This window comes from Acartia tonsa, chromosome 6 (genome assembly GCF_053477335.1).
Source record: "Acartia tonsa isolate MP-2025a chromosome 6, ASM5347733v1, whole genome shotgun sequence".
In the NCBI taxonomy this organism is placed as follows: Eukaryota; Metazoa; Arthropoda; class Copepoda; order Calanoida; family Acartiidae; genus Acartia; species Acartia tonsa.
The window spans coordinates 20,704,845-20,726,145 of NC_137265.1; the positions used below are offsets into that span (position 1 = coordinate 20,704,845).

Sequence of the window (21,301 nt, forward strand, 5' to 3'; positions counted from 1 at the left end):
TTTGCACATTCATATTAAGTTTATCGAAATAGTACGTTTGTATTGTTTACTTAGAATAAAGTACAAACTATATAGAAATGGAAACTCATGCTTTAAGCTTTTTCGTTTACTGTATATAAATGGTAACATTTACGATTACAAACAGAACTATTTTGTAACTTGAACCGTAATTGTTTAAGTCGAAATTTTTATATGGAAAATAACAATGATACAAAAATCCAAAGGTAGGTATATAGGTAGGTACGTATATAGCGAATTAATTGAAGCATTTTATCTTAAATAACATTCGAGAAAACTACTCATCACATGACGTTACGGTCCGGACGGACAAACTGATAGACAGCTAAAGTGATTAATAAAGTAACTTCGATACAAAGATGAAATTTGGGTTATAATTTGATAATTATTGATTAATTATCGATTTTTCTTAGAAAATTTTGTGCAGTTTTTAATGAATACATCTATAAGAAAAACATAACCTTAAATAATTAAATTATCTGGGTAATTTTTTTAAAAATCATAATTTCAACCTAAAAATAGAATAAAAACTTTATTTTTAGCCTTTATATAAATAAAGCTTTTTATAGTCTAATACGTCATTATGTTTTGTTATGTATATTTGTGAGCTAGTAACAATAACAATTTATAACCCCAAAAGCAGACAGACCACTTTCTACGTAGTCAGCTGATTACCTTGCAGAACAATTTTTTCTGTATTAATTTTCCCTAATTTCTCCTTATCCTTATCCTTGTAGTAGGATATGTATTTGTCATAGAGAAGGGGCATCAAAATTTAAACATAGTCATAAAAAATTTAAAAAATATAACTTATATAAGATACAAATACAATTGAAATTACTATAACAATAAACAATCTAAATCCTTATCAGTTCTGCCCGGGAAACCATGAATAGATCACTATAGATCTGTCTAGTTTGGTGGGGGGGAGGTAGGCTAATTTCACCTAAAAAAAGAAATCAGTGTCCCCTTCCCAAATTCCAATAAAACTTTACTTACTTTTTCAGGAACCTATATAAATGATCAATAAATCTTAATCATGGATATTTTTGGGAACTTGTCCAAACAAGATCGGGGAAAATTATTTATAAAGAAAATGTCCAAAATCTTTAAAAATTTGTATCGCGGCATTTTAGAATAATTGCGCAAAAAGTTAGATTCGGTTATTTTTCATCACATTTCATCATTTGGAAAGGGGAAAAGGTTAAGATGAATGTAATCCGACGTGTTTTAGGGTCGTCTATGACTCCATTTCTCCGCCAGCCAATTAATCAGTCTTTCATGACCCTCGGAATTGGAGGGTTAAATAATTTGGGTCTTGGTAAACTTACTCAAACTATTTTAGGTAGGTATTAACTTAACTTTTAAAAGACTATCTTTTCTTCTATTTTTGAATATTTTTATTATGCAATGAATTTAAATTATCTTATCTTACCTCATGTGGGCGAGACATTTTAACGTCAGGTCCAACAACTAAGGATAACTAAAAGAAGTCAAATCTCTCTTTACTGTCCCAATACACCCGGAATATTAGGATAGTTACGTAAACTGACCACCATCTCTTTGATTGTATGACCTTTATCTTAAAGTCCCAGCTGTGTCAAGGCATTCAACCAACTTTGACTATTAATGTCGCACACCAAGCTGGTATAGCAGCTAGCTCTAGGAATCATTTTTAACGTCTGAAGTTATGCCGCGAGATATGAACCTATTACCTACTCGACTACGCGTTGTGAGCTACGGTCACAGCTGAATTATGATACTTAATAAATATCAAACACAAATGAAAATAATATTTTATACTTCAGGTTCTTCAATAATTTCCCCAACCCAAACACACAATCTGCACACCAAATGTAAAAAGCAAAGAAAGCTGCATCCAAGTCTCCGCCATCCGGAAAATGGTGGTCTAGATTATGGGGTTGATATATTTAAAGCTTATGCTGTAAAGTAAGATTTTTTTCCAGTGCAGTGTATGGCTTTGAAACCGATTAATATCCGGTGGATTAGAACCGCTTCTAAGCCAAGCCATACTAAAAAATTATGTATTATAGCCAGTTTTCTATGAATATTGAAAAAAATCATAATATCAATACCAGTTATGTTGGCCTTTTAATCTTATGATATTTTATTTTAATATCCTCGGGGAAAGCTGTCTATAATAAGATACGTTAATTAGTTATTAATAATTTTAATTGTAATTTTTAAAACATTATTAAGTGCAAAAAAGAGTAACGAACCTAAAGAACAGTAATATAGAATATAATAATGTTGAATTTAGTGTGAGTAATATGAAAATGAGAACTAGCTTTAGAATAGAAAAAAAAAATAAAAAAAGACATGTATAAAACATTGACATTATTTTATTTTTAGACGACAGCCCAAACCGTATATCAAGAAAAATCCTCTTGGTCCAGGAGTTCCCATGGCTAAAGGAATAAGTCTTAATCATATTATATTTGTTTTATTAGTTTCTAGTTATGTGTGACGTTTATTTACTTTAATCTTCTCATAGAATTTGTCTGAGGGGCGTCAAACCCCGCTTCCTCAACCCTCATTATTTTATCTAATTTTGACATAACATTATTGCAACTTACTAACACTTAATTTCAAAACAGTAAGTAGTAGAATAGTCATTTGTTTACAATTAAGACAAATCATGTTAGGTATTGTATTAAAAACCTTGGTAAAGAAGCCGAAGAAACCCAACAGTGCGAATAGAAAGTGCGTCCTCATAAGATTACCATCTGGCAAAGAATACACAGCGTACATTCCTGGGGAAGGTCATTCACTACAGGAACATAATCAGGTACAGTACTATGCTATGATTGGATGCTTAACACTTTTCAACCATTATTTTTTAATTATTATTTTGAATGTACAAAATATTATTAACAATTTTCATGTCCCATACGTTCCCTGGGTTTAACTGTGTATTTGAAATTGGTTCCTTTTTTCACGAGATTGCTTTCTTTATTGTTTGCCTATTGTACAACAATTTTGTTCTTTCCTCAATGTTCCTATCTAGCTGTAATAAACCCAACACCCTTATTTTTTAAACAAAATTAAAAATAATGACGGTAGATTTTTTTCTTTCTTTAACCTTGTGAGGGACCCCATCGCCACGGGGCTAACCATTACCCAATTAACCTGACCTAAAGTAATAAACAGACGAAAAACTTCCCCCTCGCCTTAATTTCAAATTAATGGGGAGGGGGATTTCTATGCTTAGCTCTTTGAGAATATTTTTTTATTCATTTTACTTTTTTAGTATTTATGGTTTGACTAGATCTGATTTAAAATATTTTTTTTCCCAGGTTGCTGTGAGAAATAAGAGATTAAGAGATACCCCTGGAGTGAAGCTAACATGTATGAGAGGAATGTACGATTTACCACATGTGGTAAAGAAAACAAATTAAACATTCATTGATAGTCTCATTTAAATTTTATAACTTAATATTTTTTCTGATAGTTTTCCTACTTAAAATTTAAATTTTTGTCCGTACAATATTTAGTTAGTCAAACTTCCTTTTTATTCTTGTAAAAGATTTTTTACCGCACATGTTTGTTTCAGATAAAAATTAAAACCATACAAAATGTCTCGAGTGAAAGAGTTGATACTTTTGTTATTTGCCATATATTTTGTTGGCGGATTTTGTGATGAGAAAAATCAGAGTGAAATCAAATTTGGTAGGTATCTTTAAATTGTTTAGTAATAGTTATTTATCATATTTTCGTAATATTGTGAATGCGAGAAAGAATTTTAAAATTATTTCAACAATTTTGGTCATGTGATCAAAAATTTGAATTGTCCGTCTACTTTTGCCCCCCTGTGGGCCCCCCTGTGGGGGCGAAGTAGGTGGAAATTAAAATTTTTGTCACTTGACTTTAATATTGCTGAAATAAATTTAAATTACCTTTTTTGTATTAACAATATTACTAAAATATTATACTTGGTTTTGTTGGATTTAAAACTCTGTCCTAAAAACTCAAAACTGATATAATACATATCACAAGGGTTAATTATTCTGGACGTCCATTGGTTAATTGGTTATCTGTGCCTTTCTTTCCCTCTCTTCTCTCTCTTTTTGTCTCGTTCTGTCAGTTTCCTTTTCCCCTCCCTCCCCATACCCCATCTCATTCTCTCTTTCACTTACCCCTGTTTCTAAAAATAAAATGATCAACTAAAAATTTATTACCCATTTGTTCCCTGATTTCTGAAGTTGTACGACAGATAACCTAACTATTGCAAAAGCTATTTTCAGCTACTACGGTCAAAGGGAAAAGCTGAAAGGAAAGGGGGGGGGGGTATAATAGTTCGTCTATTAATCCCCAACGCCCCCCCCCCTACCCATAGTATAAGTCCTCCCTTTTTTTAATTGGAACTTCATTTAATAAAACTTAAAAAAAGCTTAATTTGTGAAAACTAAATTTTTATTTTTTTAGAAGTTTGAAGCTTTTTTAACTAGTAGTAAATATTTAGATAGGATGAGGGTGCCACTTACAAAATCGGAAACTAAGATTCAGCTGACCTCTAAAGTTTTTAAATTTAATGTGCATCAATGATCCTAGGAGCTACACCAGAAGAGTCCTACTGTGCTGGAAAGGTCCTAGGGTAGATGCCAGACTGAATTCTGGTCACTTCCCCCAGTTCAGGGGGTTTGGGTGGGGCTAACAATCCTTCCCTAGAAAAAACCTGCTCACGTTCAATCTGCACAAAGTAAAGACCAATTTAACTTTGGGCTCGGGAACGAAGTAGAGGTTGGAAACAACAATATGATGTTTGGCTGGGAAACCGCTAAAGGACCAGTCAGGCGGATGATTCTGAATTCCCGCAGACCAGCAAAAATTTGCACCTGGAATGTTCGGACAATGTTTCAGTCAGGCCAGACAGAAAACATTTGCCGAGAAATGCTTAAAGCCAAGGTTGATATCCTGGCTATCACCGAATCAAGGTGGACAAATAATGGAGAGTTTAAACATCATTCTGGCTTGAAAATACTTTACTCAGGCCATATGAATGAGGATCTAGGACATAACCAAGGGGTGGCTCTTATGCTGACCAAGCAAGCAGAGCAGGCCATGATCAGTTGGCAACCCCATGGTCCAAGAATCATGGAGGCTTACTTCAAATCCTCAGATAAAAACATCAATCCGAGAATAATAGTAGCATATGCTCCTACAGAACAAGCAGATACAGAGGTCAAAAACGAATTTTATGACCAGCTTGACTCTGTATTTAAAAATGGTCATAAAGAAAAGGACCTGACCATGCTCCTAGGTGATTTCAATGCTCAAGTAGGGAGTAATAATGAGAATTTAGAAGAAGTCATGGGCAGATATGGCCTAGGCTTAAGTAATGGCAAGGAAAATGACAATGGTGATAGACTTGTAAGTTTTTGTACTGAAAACAAACTTGTCATTGGTGGAACCATCTTTAAACACAAGAAGATTCATACTGCCACCTGGAGATCACCAGATCAAAGAACCTTTAATCAGATAGATCACATCTGTATATCTAGACGTTTTAAAGGTTCTCTCCTTGATGTCAGGGTTGAAAGAGGACCTGATGTTAATTCAGACCATTATCTTCTATCTTCTAAAGTTCGGCTTAGATTTAAAAAGCAGGACACAAAGCCTAACCCCAGGAAAAAGTATAATTTAACAACCCTTCAAAACTCTGAAAAGCTACAAGAGTTTAAGCTCACTCTAAAGAACAGATTTGAGTTGTTGACTCTTCAAGAGGATGATGGAGTTGAAGATATTTGGCAAGGTATCAAAAAAGTTTATAATGATACTAGCCAAGAAAAATTAGGTTTTAAAAAGGCTAACCAAAAGCCGTGGATCACTCAAAGATCCATTGATCTCATGGATCAAAGAAGAGAGGTAAGACAAAAGACACTCTCCAGAAACTCTCCAGAAGATAAAGACCTGTATAAGATGCTCAGCAGGGAAATCCAAAGAAGTGTCAGATTTGACAAAAAAGAACACTTGGAAAACCTTGCTATGCAAGCAGAAAATGCTGCTAATCAAAATAGAATGAAAGATGTCTATGAGATTACTAAGAGCATTGCAGGTAAAGTACACAAATCAGGATCACACATCAGGGACAAGGATGGTTCACTCCTTAAAACTGATGAAGATATTCTAAATAGATGGGCAGAGCACTTCACTGAACTGCTAAATCTTCCAGTTCCAGAGGAAGAAACTGAGATTCCACCCTCAGATGCACTTGACATTGACTGTCGAGCGCCAAATCTATTGGAAATCAAGGAGGCCATTAAAAGTTTGAAAAATAACAAGGCCGCTGGACCTGATAACATCCCAGCTGAGGTCATAAAAGCAGACCTAGATACATCTGCTGAGGCATTCCTTCCTCTGATCACAAAGATATGGAATGATGAGTTATGCCCAGAGGACTGGAAGAATGGACATATCTCAATACTAGCCAAAAAAGGAGACTTGACCCAATGTGGAAACTACAGAGGGATAATGCTCCTTTCAGTACCTGGCCGTATCCTTAGTAAGATTCTTCTTAATAGAATAAAGAAGAAGGTTAATGAAAAGCTAAGACCTAATCAGGCTGGATTTAGACCAAACCGTTCCACTATTGATCAGATAACCTCTCTAAGAATCATCATAGAGCAATCCAAGGAATGGAACTCTGAGCTTTTTGTAAACTTCATTGACTACAAAAAAGCATTTGATTCTTTAGACAGAAGATCTCTCTGGAAAATCTGCCGACACTATGGCATTCCAGAAAAGATAATCAATATCATTAAAGCTATCTATCATAAAGGAGGTGGAAATGTAATGTATAAAGGTAAACTATCAACCTTTTTTGAGATTGTAACAGGCGTCAGACAAGGATGCCTTCTTTCTCCCTTCCTTTTCCTCCTTGCCATTGACTGGATCATGAAGAACTGTGAAAGTAATGATGGCATTCGTTGGGAGCTATTTGGCAATCCCAAATATTTAGGCGATCTGGACTTTGCTGATGATATCGCTTTGTTAACAAGCAATAGAAGTCAAATGCAAAGAAGGACTAACAGGATAGCTGAAACTTCCAAGAAAGTTGGACTAGAAATAAATGTTCCTAAAACCAAAATACTCAGATTAAATGCAAATTCCCAAGAACCAATTACTATTGGAGACCAAATTCTTGAGGATGTAGATTGTTTTGAGTATCTTGGAAGTAAAATTGATGAAGCTGGAGGCACTTTAACAGATGTTAAAGCTAGAATTAACAAATCTAGGACAGCCTTTGCCAGCCTGAACAAAATTTGGAATTCCAACAACATCTCCATAAAGACCAAGTTAAGACTGTTCAAGTCAAATGTTCTCTCTGTTTTGCTGTATGGGGCTGAAACTTGGTTCCTAAACACAGCAGTGGTCTCCAAGCTACAGGCATATGTCAATAAATGTCTAAGGAGAATCCACAAGATCTTTTGGCCAAATAAGATCACAAATGCTGAGCTTCTAGAGCGCAGTGATATGTCAGACATTAAACTGACAATAAAACAGAGAAAATGGAGATGGCTGGGGCACACTCTAAGGAAAGGGCATGATGATTTAACCAATCAAGCCTTGACTTGGAACCCCCACGTAGGAAAGAGGAAACCAGGTAGACCAAAAACAACCTGGAGGAGGGAACTCTTAAGTGAACTGAAAGAAAAGAAAATTCGATCTTTCAGCAATGCCTCAAAACGTGCCCAAAAAAAGGAAGATTGGAGAACCATTGTGCATGGCCTACGTTCTGCCGAGAACTAAAAGGCAATGATGATGAATGTTTATTGATTTAGTATTCATTTGAACATTGGTGAAGATGGAGGTTATGTCTAAACGTAGGTATTTTATTCAGTGTTATTCTATTATATAAAGTAGATTGTTTTTTTGCCTGAAGCTAATTATCTAAAAAAATGCTCGTTCGATTAAATTGTACTTTTTAGGGAAGCTTTATTTATGTCTTGTACTATTACATAAAGTAGTAATGTTTTTTTGTCTGATACTTATGATCTCAGAAATAACTGGTCCGAATGTTCTTTTTTTCAGGGTAACTTTACATAGGTCCTGGGATGGTTTTAGGCAATTTTTTTCTGTTCATTCTTTGTACATGGAATCTTGGGGGCGCAGCTATTATTATTAATATTTTTATAAGAAATATAATTATATCAAATATTTTAGGCTTGTCAGAAAACTTGAATCGACCATTGTTTGCTGTGAGTGTTTGCTGTGTTTGCATGGTAAGTTTTTTTAAAATCTAGAAGCTTTTCTATAATGCCCGTTTGCTTTTTCGTCTGTATATCACTTCAAATGTCCACATCTGTCTGTTTGTTAATCTGTGTCCGTAAGTCTGTCTGTCCGTGTGTCTGCCTGACTGACTCTCCGTTGGTCTGTACATCAATTTTAACATATTTAGAAATGTTATAATTGTCCTATAAATATTAAACTCGTGATTTTAAAATTGCGAAGATTAATGCGTTAATAGAAAGACAAATAGATTTTATTACCAACATAACAAAATAATTGTTATATTTTAGGAGAATTAGCTTCCTTCTATTCTGCCTGTAATTGGTTGTGTAAAAGTCCCTTGGAGATGTGGCAACAATTGTGGTGTCTGCTTGCAAAATTATACATGAAGAAATCCACTGGTTACATTATATATATTTTGTTAAATGTTTACCTTAAAATAAATGTTAATTTAATTTATTTGTGTATTTATAAAATTTTTGTTTGGCAAACCTACTCTATAACTCGAGTTTTCCTGAATGTTTAAACTTTTGTTAGTTTTAAGTGTAATGTTTTAAAAGATTCAGTGAGCGTCAGGGGGGGGGGGTCGAGGGGGGTTTCCCCCCTTCAGGGGAAGGGGGGGTTGAGGGGGGTCTCCCCCCTCAGAAAAAGCTTGGGCTTTGTCTGTAACAAAAAATATACCCCAAAATAATTTAGCTGCATCTTTTTTTAATGTTGGAATACTATGTTTTTTTTAATCCTAGAATCAACCAATAAGAAATAGGCATAATATAGAAAAAGTTAGGAATAGAAATTTTTTCTTTTGTATAAATTCCTTTTTTAAAATAAAAAATTTCATAATTGTGTAATGTTGGAAAAAATATTATTTTTTTAACAATCCTGATGTCAACCAATAAGAAATAGGCATGATGTAGTTAAAGTTTGGAATAAAATTTTTTTTTATCAATTCCTTTCTTTAAAATATGAAATTGTATAATTATGAAAATGTTGGAATAGTTATTTATCATATTTTCGTAATATTGTGAATGCGAGAAAGGATTTTAAAATTATTTCAACAAATTTGGTCATGTGATCAAAAATTTGAATTGTCCGTCTACTTTTGCCCCCCTGTGGGGGCGAAGTAGGTGGAAATTAAAATTTTTGTCACTTGACCTTAATATTGATGAAATGATTTTAAATGACCTTTCTTGTATTAAAAATATTATTAAAATTATGATACTTGGGTTTGTTGGATTTAAACCCTGTCTTAAAAACTCAAAACTGAAATAATACATATCACAAGGGTTAATTATACTGTACGTTTATTGGTTCTCTGTGCCTTTCTTTCCCTCTCCTCTCTCTCTTTCTGTCTGTTTCTTTTTCCCCTCCCTCCCCATACACCGTCTCATTCTCTCTTTCACTTATATATTTACCCCCCCCCCCCCCCCACTTCATCTAATTCTTTTTTTCTCTCTCACATGCTAGTTCTATCTCTTCCCCTATCTCTCTTCAAAAGATAAATATTTTCTTCAAAAATATATTTTTTATACCGTCCTATGAAATTTACTGAAATTTTTCTGTTTTATAAAAACAACATAATTTTTCATTTTAACTAATTATTTGAAATCTTTATATTTACCCCTTTTTCTGCAAATAAAATGATCAACTAAAAATTGATTACCCGTTTGTTCCCTGATTTCCAAAGTTGTACGACAGATAACCTAACTATTGCAAAAGCTAATATCAGCCAATCCGGTCAAAGGGAAAAGCTGAAAGGAAAGGGAGGGGGGGTATAATAGTTCTTCTATTAATCACCAACGCCCCCCCCCCCCCCACCAATAGTATAAGTCCTCTCTTTTTTTAATTGGAACTCCATTTAATAAAACGTAAAAATAGCTTAAGTTGTGAAAACTAAATTTTGATTTTTTTTAGAAGTTTGAAGCTTTTTAAACTAGTAGTAAATATTTAGATAGGATGACGGTGACACATACAAAATCAGAAACTAAGATTCAGCTGACCTATAAAGTTCTTTAATTTAATGTACGACAATGTTTTTAAACACTTACTCTTAGTAATCATTTGAACATTGGTTTAGGCGGAGGTTATGTGAAATAAAACGTAGGTATTTTGTTCAGTGTTATTTTATTATATAAAGTACATTTTTTCCCTGAAGGTAATTATCTTTAAAAAATGCTTGTTCGATTAAATTGTACTTTTCAGGGAAGCTTTATTAGTGTCTTGAACTATTACATAAAGTATTAATGTTTTTTGTCTGATACTTATGATCTCAGAAATTACTGGTCCGAATGTTTTTTTTTCAGTTTAGCTTTACATAGGTCCTTGGATGGTTTTAGGTCATTTTTTTCTGTATATTCTTTGTACATGGAAGCTTGGGGGCGCAGCTATTATTATCAATATTTTTGTAAGAAATATAATTATATAAAATATTTTAGGCTTGTCAGAAAACTTAGATCTACCATTTTTTGCTGCGAGTGTTTGCATGGTAAGTTTTGTTAAATCTAGCTTCTCTATAATTAATGCCCCTTTGTTCATTCGTCTGCATGTCTTTTCAACTGTTTTTTCACATCTGTCTGTTTGTAAATCTGTGTCCGTAAGTCTGTCTGTCCGTGTGTCTGCCTGACGGACTTTCTGTTGGTATGTACATCAATTTTAACATACTTAGACATGTTATAATTGTCCTATAAATATTAAACTTGTGTTTTTAAAATTGCAAAGATCAATGCTTTAATAGAAAGACAAATAGATTTTATTACCAACCTATCAAAATAATTGTTATATTTTAGGAGAATTAGCTTCCTTCCATTCTGCCTGTTATTGATTATGTAAAAGTCACTTGGAGATGTGGCAACGATTTTGGTGTCTGCTTGCAAAATTACACATGAAGAAATCAACTGGTTATTTTATATCTATTTTGTTAAATGTTTACCCTAAAATAAATGTTAATTTAATTTATTTGTGTTTTTATAAAATTTTTGTTTGGCAAACCTACTCTATAACTCGAGTTTTCCTGAATGTTTAAACTTTTGTTAGTTTTATGTGTAATGTTTTAAAAGATTCTGTGAGCGTCAGGGGGGGGGGTCGAGGGGGGTTTTCTTCCTCAGGGGAAGGGGGGGTTGAGGGGGGTCTCCCCCCTCAGAAAAAGCTTGGGCTTTGTCTGTAACAAAAAATATACCCCAAAATAATTAAGCAGCATCTTATTTAATGTTGGAATACTATGTTTTTTTAATCCTAGAATCAACCAATAAGAAATAGGCATAATATAGAAAAAGTTAGGAATAGAAATTATTTCTTTTGTATAAATTCCTTTTTCAAAATAAGAAATTTCCTATTTGTGTAATGTTGGAAAAAATATTATTTTTTTAACAATCCTGACGTCAACCAAGAAGAAATAGACATGATGTAGTAAAAGTTTGGAATAAAATTTTTTTTATTAATTCTTTTCTTTAAAATATGAAATTGTATAATTTTGAAAATGTTGGAAAAAATATGATTTTTTTTTTTTTAAATTCTGGTGTCAACCAATAAGAAATAGGCATGATGTAGTAAATTTTGGAATAAAAATTATTTTTTTTTATTAATTCCTTTTTCAATACATGAGACTTTATAATTATGAAAATGTTAAAAAGATTTTTATTCTTTTTAAATTCTGATGTTGACCAATAAGAAATAGGCATGAGGTAGTAAAAGTTTGGAAAAAAATATTATTTCTTTATTAATTCCTTTATTTTAGAATATAACACTTTAATTTTGATAATGTTGGAATAAAAATTATTGTTTTCTAAATTTTTATGATAACATGCCTATATCTTATTGGTTGATAGTAAAATTAAAAAAAAATAATATTTATTCCAGTATGAAGAGAAATAAATTTGAAAAAAAATAATTTTCTTTCCCATATTTTTATTCCTTTTTCTTATTGGATGTCAATTTATGTCCAATAAGAGACTAGTGTTTAAATATTTTTAAGGTTATTATTGTATTTATTTTGAATATGATAATAGCAACATTATCTCATTAAATACAATAAAAAATATTATTTTTTTTTAAATCCTGATGTCAACCAATAATAAATAGGCATGATGTAGTAAATTTTGGAATAAAAATTATTTTTTTTTATAAATTCCTTTTTCAATACATGAGACTTTATAATTATGAAAATGTTAGAAAAAAATTTTATTCTTTTTAAATTCTGATGTTGACCAATAAGAAATAGGCATGAGGTAGTAAAAGTTTGGAAAAAAAATTATTCTTTATCAATTCCTTTATTTTAGAATATAACACTTTAATTTTGATAATGTTGGAATAAAAATTATTGTTTTCTAAATTTTTATGATAACATGCCTATATCTTATTGGTTAATAGTAAAATTTAAAAAAAATAATATTTATTCCAGTATGAAGAGAAATAAATTTGAAAAAAAATAATTTTCTTTCCAAATATTTATTATTCCAATATACCTAGAATTAATTTTTAAAAAAATAATTTTCTTTCCCATATTTTTATTCCTTTTTCTTATTGGATGTCATTTTATGTCCAATAAGAGACTAGTGTTTAAATATTTTAAAGGTTATTATTGTATTAATTTTGAATATGATAATAGCAACATTATCTCATTAAATACAATAAAAGTATTTCCAGTATTGCTTCGAAACCGATTAATATCCGCAGAACCGGTACTCAGCCTTGCCGGAAAAACATTTAAGAATCGTATTACAGACAATTATTCACGGATATTAATCTAAAAATCATAAAATTAATAGGTTCCAATTTGCCCGGGCCTTCGTCCTTTTGGGACTAACAAAACTGGTTATAATCTTATCATTTTTAATTTTAATATCCACGGAAACCTGTCCCTAATAGTTAATACGATGCGACAAATAATTAGTTAATGTTAAATCCAATCACTTTATGTTAAGACTTAATAAAAATACATACATATATAATATAGGTATTACAATATTATTCTAAATAATTTTAACAAAGTATACCTAGTAGCTTTCGAAAAATTCCGTAAACTTGTGAGTAAGATTCCAGTTAGGTCAAACTGTTTTGAAATATGAGTTCAATAATACTATGCATTTGGTCAACATTAAGAACAGTTAGACTTAATAAGCGCATTTGACTGGAAACTTGCTCACAATTTTACGGAATATTGCGAAAGCTACTATTCCCTTTATTATTTTAGAGGATGGCAGTAGTTTCTTAAACAAAGATTCGTGTTTCTGTCAGATAGACGCAGGTTTGCCTCATTCTCATTATTTATAACATATAAACAATACAAGATAATTTATCACCTTAAACAAAGTTTCTCTGCTGCAAGTGTGTTTGTGAGTTCTGTTATTTGTTGGCTTATAAACTAGAGATGTAATATTGGTCAGTTCATTCATCCAATAGGAGGGGATTAGGTGAAGTTAGTTTATGGTGGGAATCGTTATTTTAGCCAGCTACACTTACAGTGCAACATCCAAGTAATAATATATCGAATTATATTATTAGGACAGCTGGAGGATTGTTCCTGTACAACAGAAAAGATCAGTCATTTCAACAATCAGATTCATGATAAGGTACAAATAAAAACATTTTAATTATTCTTTTTAGATTTTTAGTAACATAAAAATAAATACTTACCTACATACTGTCTTTATAGTAGGGTTGGCAATCCGGATCCGGGATCCGCCTAATTTTTGGTCAATTTTGGAATCCGTATCCGGAATCCGTATTTTAATAGCTGATTCGGATTCTTAATTGGTAGGCTAAAATTAGCGTCTTGAGTTTTTTCTTTCAACTCCGCCTTTTTGAAGGCAAAGATTGTCATCTTCTGAAACATATTCTGATTCTGAAACATAAACAGACTTGATGTAATTTACAACCACGGAGTAAGCTAAAACCCCAGAATCTTAACTCTGGAATGGATATAAAGAATGAATAAAATAACACAAATAAATATTACAAAAATATATTAACTTGATGTATTTTTAACTATAACAGCTTGGTGTAATAAAAACACTGGTTCGAGTCCCGTCACTTCTTCCTGGCCTCTCACTCCTTCCCCCCCAGCTTGGTGTGTTTCCTTACCAGCTTGATGTAGCTCTTAGCTTGGTGTAGATTAACCTAAACAGGTTATAGGTTAATCATATTAAAGTTTAACATATATAGCACTTAATTTTTTTAATTAAAAAAAGCCTTTAAAAATATTGCTAGAATCCGGAATCCGCGGGAATCCGTTTTTTTTGGACGGATTCTTGTAAGAATCCGAATCCGGTCCAAAAATTTGACGGATTGCCATCCCTACTTTATAGTATCTGCGCAATTAATATATACCTAACTAACTAGGAAATATTGACTTTTCGTCATCACTTAGGAAATAGTCAGCATATTCCATGGAAATTGACTGATTTTCTTTACTTTGGTCATAATCGGTTATTTTTTGTTATTACAATTTTAATTTTGTTCTTTTTAGTTGTAAGCCTTTTATTGCAACGCCTTTTTAGTTCTTAAAGTTATAAATTGTCGTTTTTAGAAACAAAAGATATTTACCTTCAACAGAAACAGTGTTTTGAAACAAACCTTTAATACTTCTCCGTTTTTAGTTGGTAAAAGTGCTGCATGGCGATTATTTTCGCTATTTTCAAGTGAATTTCCACAAAGAGTGCAAATTTTGGGATGATAGAGATGGTAAGATTTTGATTAAATCACTTTAACATCAATATTATTTCCTTTTTAAAGGTCTGACTCAGTTTTACTATAACACTTAAACAAGTAAAGGACGTTGGACTGTAAATTACACAGATACCAAGTTTTACAACCACAATATTTCGTTCGTTATATCAAAAACTTGGGGTATTTTTATTGAAATTCTATTAGTTGGTCCAACCTAATTTTGTCAAAACTTTTAAACCAATAATTGTTCAAGCAGGGGTGTATATTCTGCACAAGATTTATTTTTTTTCCCCTGCTGCAAAATTTTTTAGTTTTTTCCTCCTGGTTTTTTTTAAGCTAGGAAGGGGGGAAAATGGAAAAAAATCAGAACTCTTTGTTTTATTTATATTATCCCCCATCATACACATTAGGCCGACTCAAGATGCAAAATTTTTTGGCGCGCTATTTTAACCCATTCTATTCATAAATATAAGACTATTGATACCTTTAAAAGTGTTCTCAGACTATTTTTTCAGCAATATGTCAAATTCGAATTTCATAAAAAAGGGGAAGGTTCCCCCCTGGGGGTGAAATTTTTTTTTCTTTCAAACCATGGCTTTATACACCTTCCTGAATTCGTCTTGAAGAGTACATTAAGAATCAAAAAACGTTTTTTAAAAATATTGATCCCAGAAAAAGTTATCCTCAAATAACCGTCAAAATCACCTGATTTTGCTAAAATGGCCAAAATTGTTAGTTTTTTGAGAATAGCTCTTGCTATGATCAAAATATTTTAAAATCGTTTTTTGATCCTTAATGTACTCTTCAAGACGAATTCAGGAAGGTGTATAAAGCCATGGTTTGAAAGAAAAAAAAATTTCACCCCCAGGGGGGAACCTTCCCCTTTTTTGTGAAAATCGAATTTGACATATTGCTGAAAAAAAGCTACCAGAACACTTTTTTTGGTATCATTGGTCTTTATATCATAAAAGGAATGGGTTGAAATAGCGCGCCCATTGAATTTCAAAAAAAGTGGTAATTCTGAGTCGGTCTAATACACATTATTTTAGTTTTTTCACCAAGGAGGGGAAAAAATGGAAAAAAATGTTGTATGTCTAAATTTTTTCATTTTTTTTAACAACATATTTTTTATTTCCACCCCCCCCCCCCCCCCCTCCCCTCAGCAGGATCAATTTTGCAGAATATGCACCCCTGAATTGTAATCTACATAAAGAAGGGATTGTCTTAAATTATCTTCATTAGTTTATCGGTTATTATTCTTATTTTGTCTACCATTAGCGTTTTTTTCTCATTTACAATATTCCAATTTATATTGATATTTTAATTTTATAATTCTTATCCCATTACCTTATTACACTTAAAATGTGCATGCGTATACCTTCGGTCCCTTCTTTTTGTTCTAAGTTATAGCAAAAAGCGCCGATACTTTTTAATTTAATTCTTTCTGTATTTAATTTAGGTCAGTGTGGAAGTCGTAACTGTGCCGTGGATACTTGTCCACATGATAGTGTTCCAGATCATGTTAAACATCATAAGGTATCCTAATTTATAATATTGGTTATTTATATATAAAAGTAACATGATGTCTGTGAGTCTGTACCAAAAGATCTCTTTAACCAAAAGACCAACATAGCTCTCCTAAACATGGAAGCCGATAGAGGCTTCTTGGAGTAAAACCGCTAATACCTTTTAAAGTAACAAGATGTCTGTGTACCAAAAGATCTCGCTAACCGCTGATTTGACTTCTTTTTACATAGAAGTTTCTGTTTTAAGGATGCAATGATTTTTAGCTATTTTGGTTGAGGTTACTTCAGCCTCAAAAGAGAAATCACCTCTAGGCATATTTGAAGAAATTGGAGGCATATTGGTTTATGTATAATATGTTATCTCTTCCTGCATTTTTATGTTTCAACTTAAAAAAAATCTTCCAAATAATTTATTTTCTACTTTTGTTTGTTATTAGGATGATATTCATAAAAAAGATTCAGAATCAACCCCTGCAAAGGATCATACAATCATGGAATTTATACAGGTAATTAATATGATGTATTTTGTTTTCGACAAAAGAAAATAATAAGTTGATACCTACCTAGCAGGGTTTCGGATCCGCATTGATTTTTTGCGGATCCGGATCTGGATCCTACCGGATCCGGTTCCGAATCCTTGACAATAAAAATTAAATCACCAAACCTTTCAAAAAATATTTATTCTTTAATTCGAAGTCAAAAATACTTTTAATTTTCAAGTCTGACCCTAAACCTTAAAGATTGTCTCTCATCAAGAGAATGTCTGAGATTGTATATAAATTTAGGTAGATTTTTCCATTTTTTCCGCATTTTTTTGAGTCCAAGGATCCGGATCCGGATCCTTGGACTCGAAAATATGCGGATCCGGATCCGAAACCCTGCTACCTAGTTAAGTATATTACAAATAAGCGTAAAGATTCTCAGTTTTAATTGTGTAGCTACTCTATTATTTAGTAGAGTATCATCCATATGTAGGTTCTTTTGTTCGTCACTCTGTAAGTAAAAATACTTTACAATACCTGTAGACTTTATACAACAAAATTACTCCATTTAAAAGACAAATGCTCAATTCAGTTAAGATACAAACTTTTTATGTATATATTGGAAAATAACTATTTATGCCGCTTATTTATAGACAAAATCTTCCTTTTATTAGATTCAATATATTTTTATATAGGAGAAATATCACGAGTTTCTACCAATGGTTGAACCGTTAGTTGTTATGTGGCATGACTTTGCCTCCAGCTACCTGCCACCTTACCTACAGCCTGCTGCCCCTTGTCTGGAGGATCCTTTGCCTCAATACAGCAAGGTAATAAAACAAGATTTTACAAAATGGTAGGTAGGGGGTAAAAAATAAATAATATTGCCGTGCCCCATAAAGTTTGTAACTTATTCTACCATTGCTCAGCTAAAATTTATGTTTGATCAGGATTAGTTAATAGTTATAATCTGCAAATGTGGTTGGCGATTTTGTTCATCATGATTTGGGTATAGGTGGGGGACTTTAGTGTCCATTATCATGTCCACATATCCCTGTAAGGGGGACGTAACTGAAGCTTTTTTGATGCAATGGGGGGGGGGGGGGGGGGTTTCTCAGGAACCACTTGATGAACCGTGTAAATTTTTTGGACTTAAGCTTTTATGGGTATGAACATCTTATGGTTTCAAAGTCAACCCCCTACCCCTAGCCCCACGGGGCTTAAAAACCCCCTAAAAATGAACCTAACCTTAATTTTCTCAGAAACCATTTGACAAATAGGGATGATTTCTTAGACTTAAGCTTTTATAGTTATAAACTAACTTCTAGTTTAAAAGTTACTCTCATGCCGCCAACCCCTAGCCCTCCGGGGCTCAAAAAAACCCTAAAAATGAACCTAACCTTAATTTTCTCAGAAACCATTCGACCAATAGAGATGATTTCTTAAACTTAAGCTTTTATGGTTATAAACTAAATTTTTGTTTAGAAGTCACCCCCCTGCTGCCGACCCCTAGCCCTCCGGGGATCAAAAAAAAACCATAAATGAACCTAACCTTTATTTTCTCAGAAACTATTTGATCAATAGAGATGATTTCTTAAACTTAAGCTTCTTATAAACTATTTATAGTTTAGAAGTCACTCCCCTGCCTCCAACCACTAGCCCTCCTTGGCTCAAAAAAGCCCTAAAATGAACCTAACCTTAATTTTCTCAGAAACCATTTTATCAATAGAGATAATTGCTCAAACTTAATCTATAATGCTAATAAACTAACTTCTAGTTTATAAGTCACCCCACTGCCGCAAACCCCTAGCCCTCCGGGGCTCCAAAAAAAAACCTACAAATGAACCTAACCTTAAATTTCTCAGAAACCATTTGATCAAAAGATGATGTTTCAAACTTAAGCTGTTATGGTTATAAACTAACTTTTGGTTTAGAAGTCACCCCCCTGCCGCAAACCTCTAGCCCTCCGGGGATCAAAAAAACCCATAAAAATTAAAAATGAACCTAACCTTTATTTTCTCAGAAACCATTTGACCAATAGAGATGATTTCTTAAACTAAAACTTTTATGCTTATAAACTAACTTATAGTTAAGAAGTCACCAGCATGCCTCCAACCCCTAGCCCTATGGGGCTCAAAAATCCCTAAAATGAACCTAACCTTAATTTTCTCAGAAACCATTTGATCAATAGAGATAATTGCTTAAACTTAAGCTATAATGCTAATAAATTAACTTCTAGTTTAGTTGTCACCTACTGCCGCCAATCCCTAGCCCTGAAGGGCTCAAAAAACCCTAAAAATGAACCTAACCTTAATTTTATCAGAAACCATTTGATCAATAGATATGATTTCTTAAACCTAAGCTTTTATGCTTATAAATTAACTTTCAGTTTAGAAGATATTTTGGACTTCATCTGTTATGGGAAAAGAGTTGGGACTCTATACTTTGTTAATTAAAAATTTTGTTAAAGCAAAGCTTTTCTTTAACTAGGTTTGGTCTGTGAGTGTTAGCTTTTTTTGTTAATTTAGACATATTATAATTGTCCTATTGATTTTCAACTTTGCATGATAATTTCTATACACAATTTTAAAAACGTAGCTACTCTATATAATTATTAACCAGAAAGTCCAAATGTCCATTTAAAACATGCTGATTTTTAAAATTAAGGTTAGGTTCTAGAGGTTTTTTAAGCCCCTGAGGGCTAGGGGTTTGCGGCAGGGAGGTGACTTCTAAACTATAAGTTTATAAGCATAAAAGCTTAAGTTTAAGAAATCATCTCTCTTGATCAAATAGTTTCTGAGAAAATTAAAGTTAGGTTCATTTTTAGGGTTTTTGAGCCCTGGAGGGCTAAGGGTTGGCGGCAGGGGGGTGACTTCTAAACTAAAAGTAAGGTTATATGCATAAAAGCATAAGTTTAAGAAATCATCTCTATTGATCAAATTGTTTCTGAGAAAATTAAGGTTAAATCAATTTTTAGGGTTTTTTGAGCCCCGGAGGGATAGGGGTTGGCGGCAGGGGGGGTGACTTCTATACTAAAAGTTAGTTTATAAGCATAAAAACTTAAGTTAAAGAAATCATCTCTATTGATTAAATGGTTTCTGAGCAAATTAATGTTAGGTTTATTTTTGGGGTTTTTTAAGCCCGGGAGGCCTAGTGGTTGGTGGCAGGGGGGTAACTACAAAACTAGAAGTTAGTTTATAAGCGTAAAAGCTTAAGTTTAAGAAATCATCTCTATTGGTCAAATGGTTTCTGAGAAAATAAAGGTTCGGTTCATTTTTAGGGTTTTTTGAAGCCCCGGAGGGCTAGGGGTTGGCGGCAGGGGGGTGACTTCTAAACCAAAATTTTGTTTATAACCATTAAAGCTTAGGTTTAAGACATCATCTCTATTGGTCGAATGGTTTCGGAGAAAATTAAAGTTAGCTTCATTTTTAGGGTTTTTTTGAGCCCCGGAGGGCTAGGGGTTGGCGGCAGGGGAGTAGCTTCTAAACTAGAAGATAGTTTATAACCATAAAAGCTTAAGTTTAAGAAATCATCTCTAATGGTCAAATGGTTTCTGAGAAAATAAAGGTTAGGTTCATTTTTAGGGTTTTTTTGGAGCCCCGGAGGGCTAGGGGTTGGCGGCAGGGGAGTAACTTCTAAAATAGAAGTTAGTTTATAACCATAAAAGCTTAAGTTTAAGAAATCATCTCTATTGTTCAAATGGTTTCTAAGAAAATAAAGGTTAGGTTCATTTTTATGGTTTTTTTGATCCCCGGAGGGCTATGGGTTGGCGGCAGGGGGGCGACTTCTAAACCAAAATTTAGTTTATTACCATTAAAGTTTGAGTTTAAGAAATCATCTCTATTAGTCGAATGGTTTCTAAGAAAATTAAGGTTAGGATCATTTTTAGGGTTTTTAGGAGTCCCGGAGGGCTAGGAGTTGGGGTCATGGGTGTGACTTCTAACCCAAAATTTAGATAATAACCATAAAAGCTTAGGTTTAAAAAATCATCTCTATTGGTCGAATGGTTTCTGAGAAAATTAAGGTTAGGTTCATTTTTAGGGTTTTTTTGAGCCCCGGAGGGCTAGGGGTTGGCGGCAGGGGAGTAACTTCTAAAATAGAAGTTAGTTTATAACCATAAAAGCTTAAGTTTAAGAAATAATCCCTATTGGTCAAATGGTTTCTGAGAAAAACCATAAAAGCTTAAGTTTAAGAAATCATCTCTATTGTTCAAATGGTTTCTAAGAAAATAAAGGTTAGGTTCATTTTTATGGTTTTTTTGATCCCCGAAGGGCTATGGGTTGGCGGCAGGGGGGCGACTTCTAAACCAAAATTTAGTTTATTACCATTAAAGTTTGAGTTTAAGAAATCATCTCTATTAGTCGA

The 21,301-nt window shown here is 32.8% G+C and overlaps 3 protein-coding genes and 2 long non-coding RNA genes across 5 annotated transcripts in view; 4 read left to right on the top strand and 1 right to left on the bottom strand.

Annotated features, from left to right (window-relative positions):
* The window catches only part of Mondo (MLX interacting protein mondo), a 372,455-nt gene that overhangs the window by 46,431 nt on the left and 304,723 nt on the right, over positions 1 to 21,301 (bottom strand). The gene's annotated exons all lie outside the window — the stretch shown is intronic.
* On the top strand, positions 1,083 to 3,599 carry tko (30S ribosomal protein S12 technical knockout). The gene is made up of 5 exons (XM_080163839.1): positions 1,083 to 1,363; positions 1,827 to 1,968; positions 2,392 to 2,451; positions 2,683 to 2,827; positions 3,336 to 3,599. The coding sequence occupies exons 1-5, from the start codon at positions 1,228 to 1,230 to the stop codon at positions 3,435 to 3,437; spliced, it is 585 nt and encodes a 194-aa protein (XP_080019965.1). The 5' UTR covers positions 1,083 to 1,227; the 3' UTR covers positions 3,438 to 3,599.
* Positions 3,564 to 21,301, top strand: part of LOC145322064 (ero1-like protein) — a 29,847-nt gene continuing 12,109 nt past the window's right edge. Inside the window, exons 1-7 of the mRNA XM_080163835.1 lie at positions 3,564 to 3,708; positions 13,454 to 13,507; positions 13,765 to 13,832; positions 14,859 to 14,943; positions 16,388 to 16,464; positions 16,892 to 16,960; positions 17,632 to 17,766. Of these exons, the coding sequence (XP_080019961.1) occupies positions 3,615 to 3,708; positions 13,454 to 13,507; positions 13,765 to 13,832; positions 14,859 to 14,943; positions 16,388 to 16,464; positions 16,892 to 16,960; positions 17,632 to 17,766 (582 nt within the window). The 5' untranslated portion in view covers positions 3,564 to 3,614. The remainder of the gene's footprint in view (positions 3,709 to 13,453; positions 13,508 to 13,764; positions 13,833 to 14,858; positions 14,944 to 16,387; positions 16,465 to 16,891; positions 16,961 to 17,631; positions 17,767 to 21,301) is intronic.
* LOC145322055 (uncharacterized) lies at positions 8,200 to 8,727 on the top strand. The gene is made up of 2 exons (XR_013880497.1): positions 8,200 to 8,261; positions 8,559 to 8,727. It is a non-coding gene; the product is annotated as an uncharacterized LOC145322055 (long non-coding RNA).
* LOC145322056 (uncharacterized) lies at positions 10,318 to 11,220 on the top strand. The gene is made up of 3 exons (XR_013880498.1): positions 10,318 to 10,365; positions 10,701 to 10,750; positions 11,052 to 11,220. It is a non-coding gene; the product is annotated as an uncharacterized LOC145322056 (long non-coding RNA).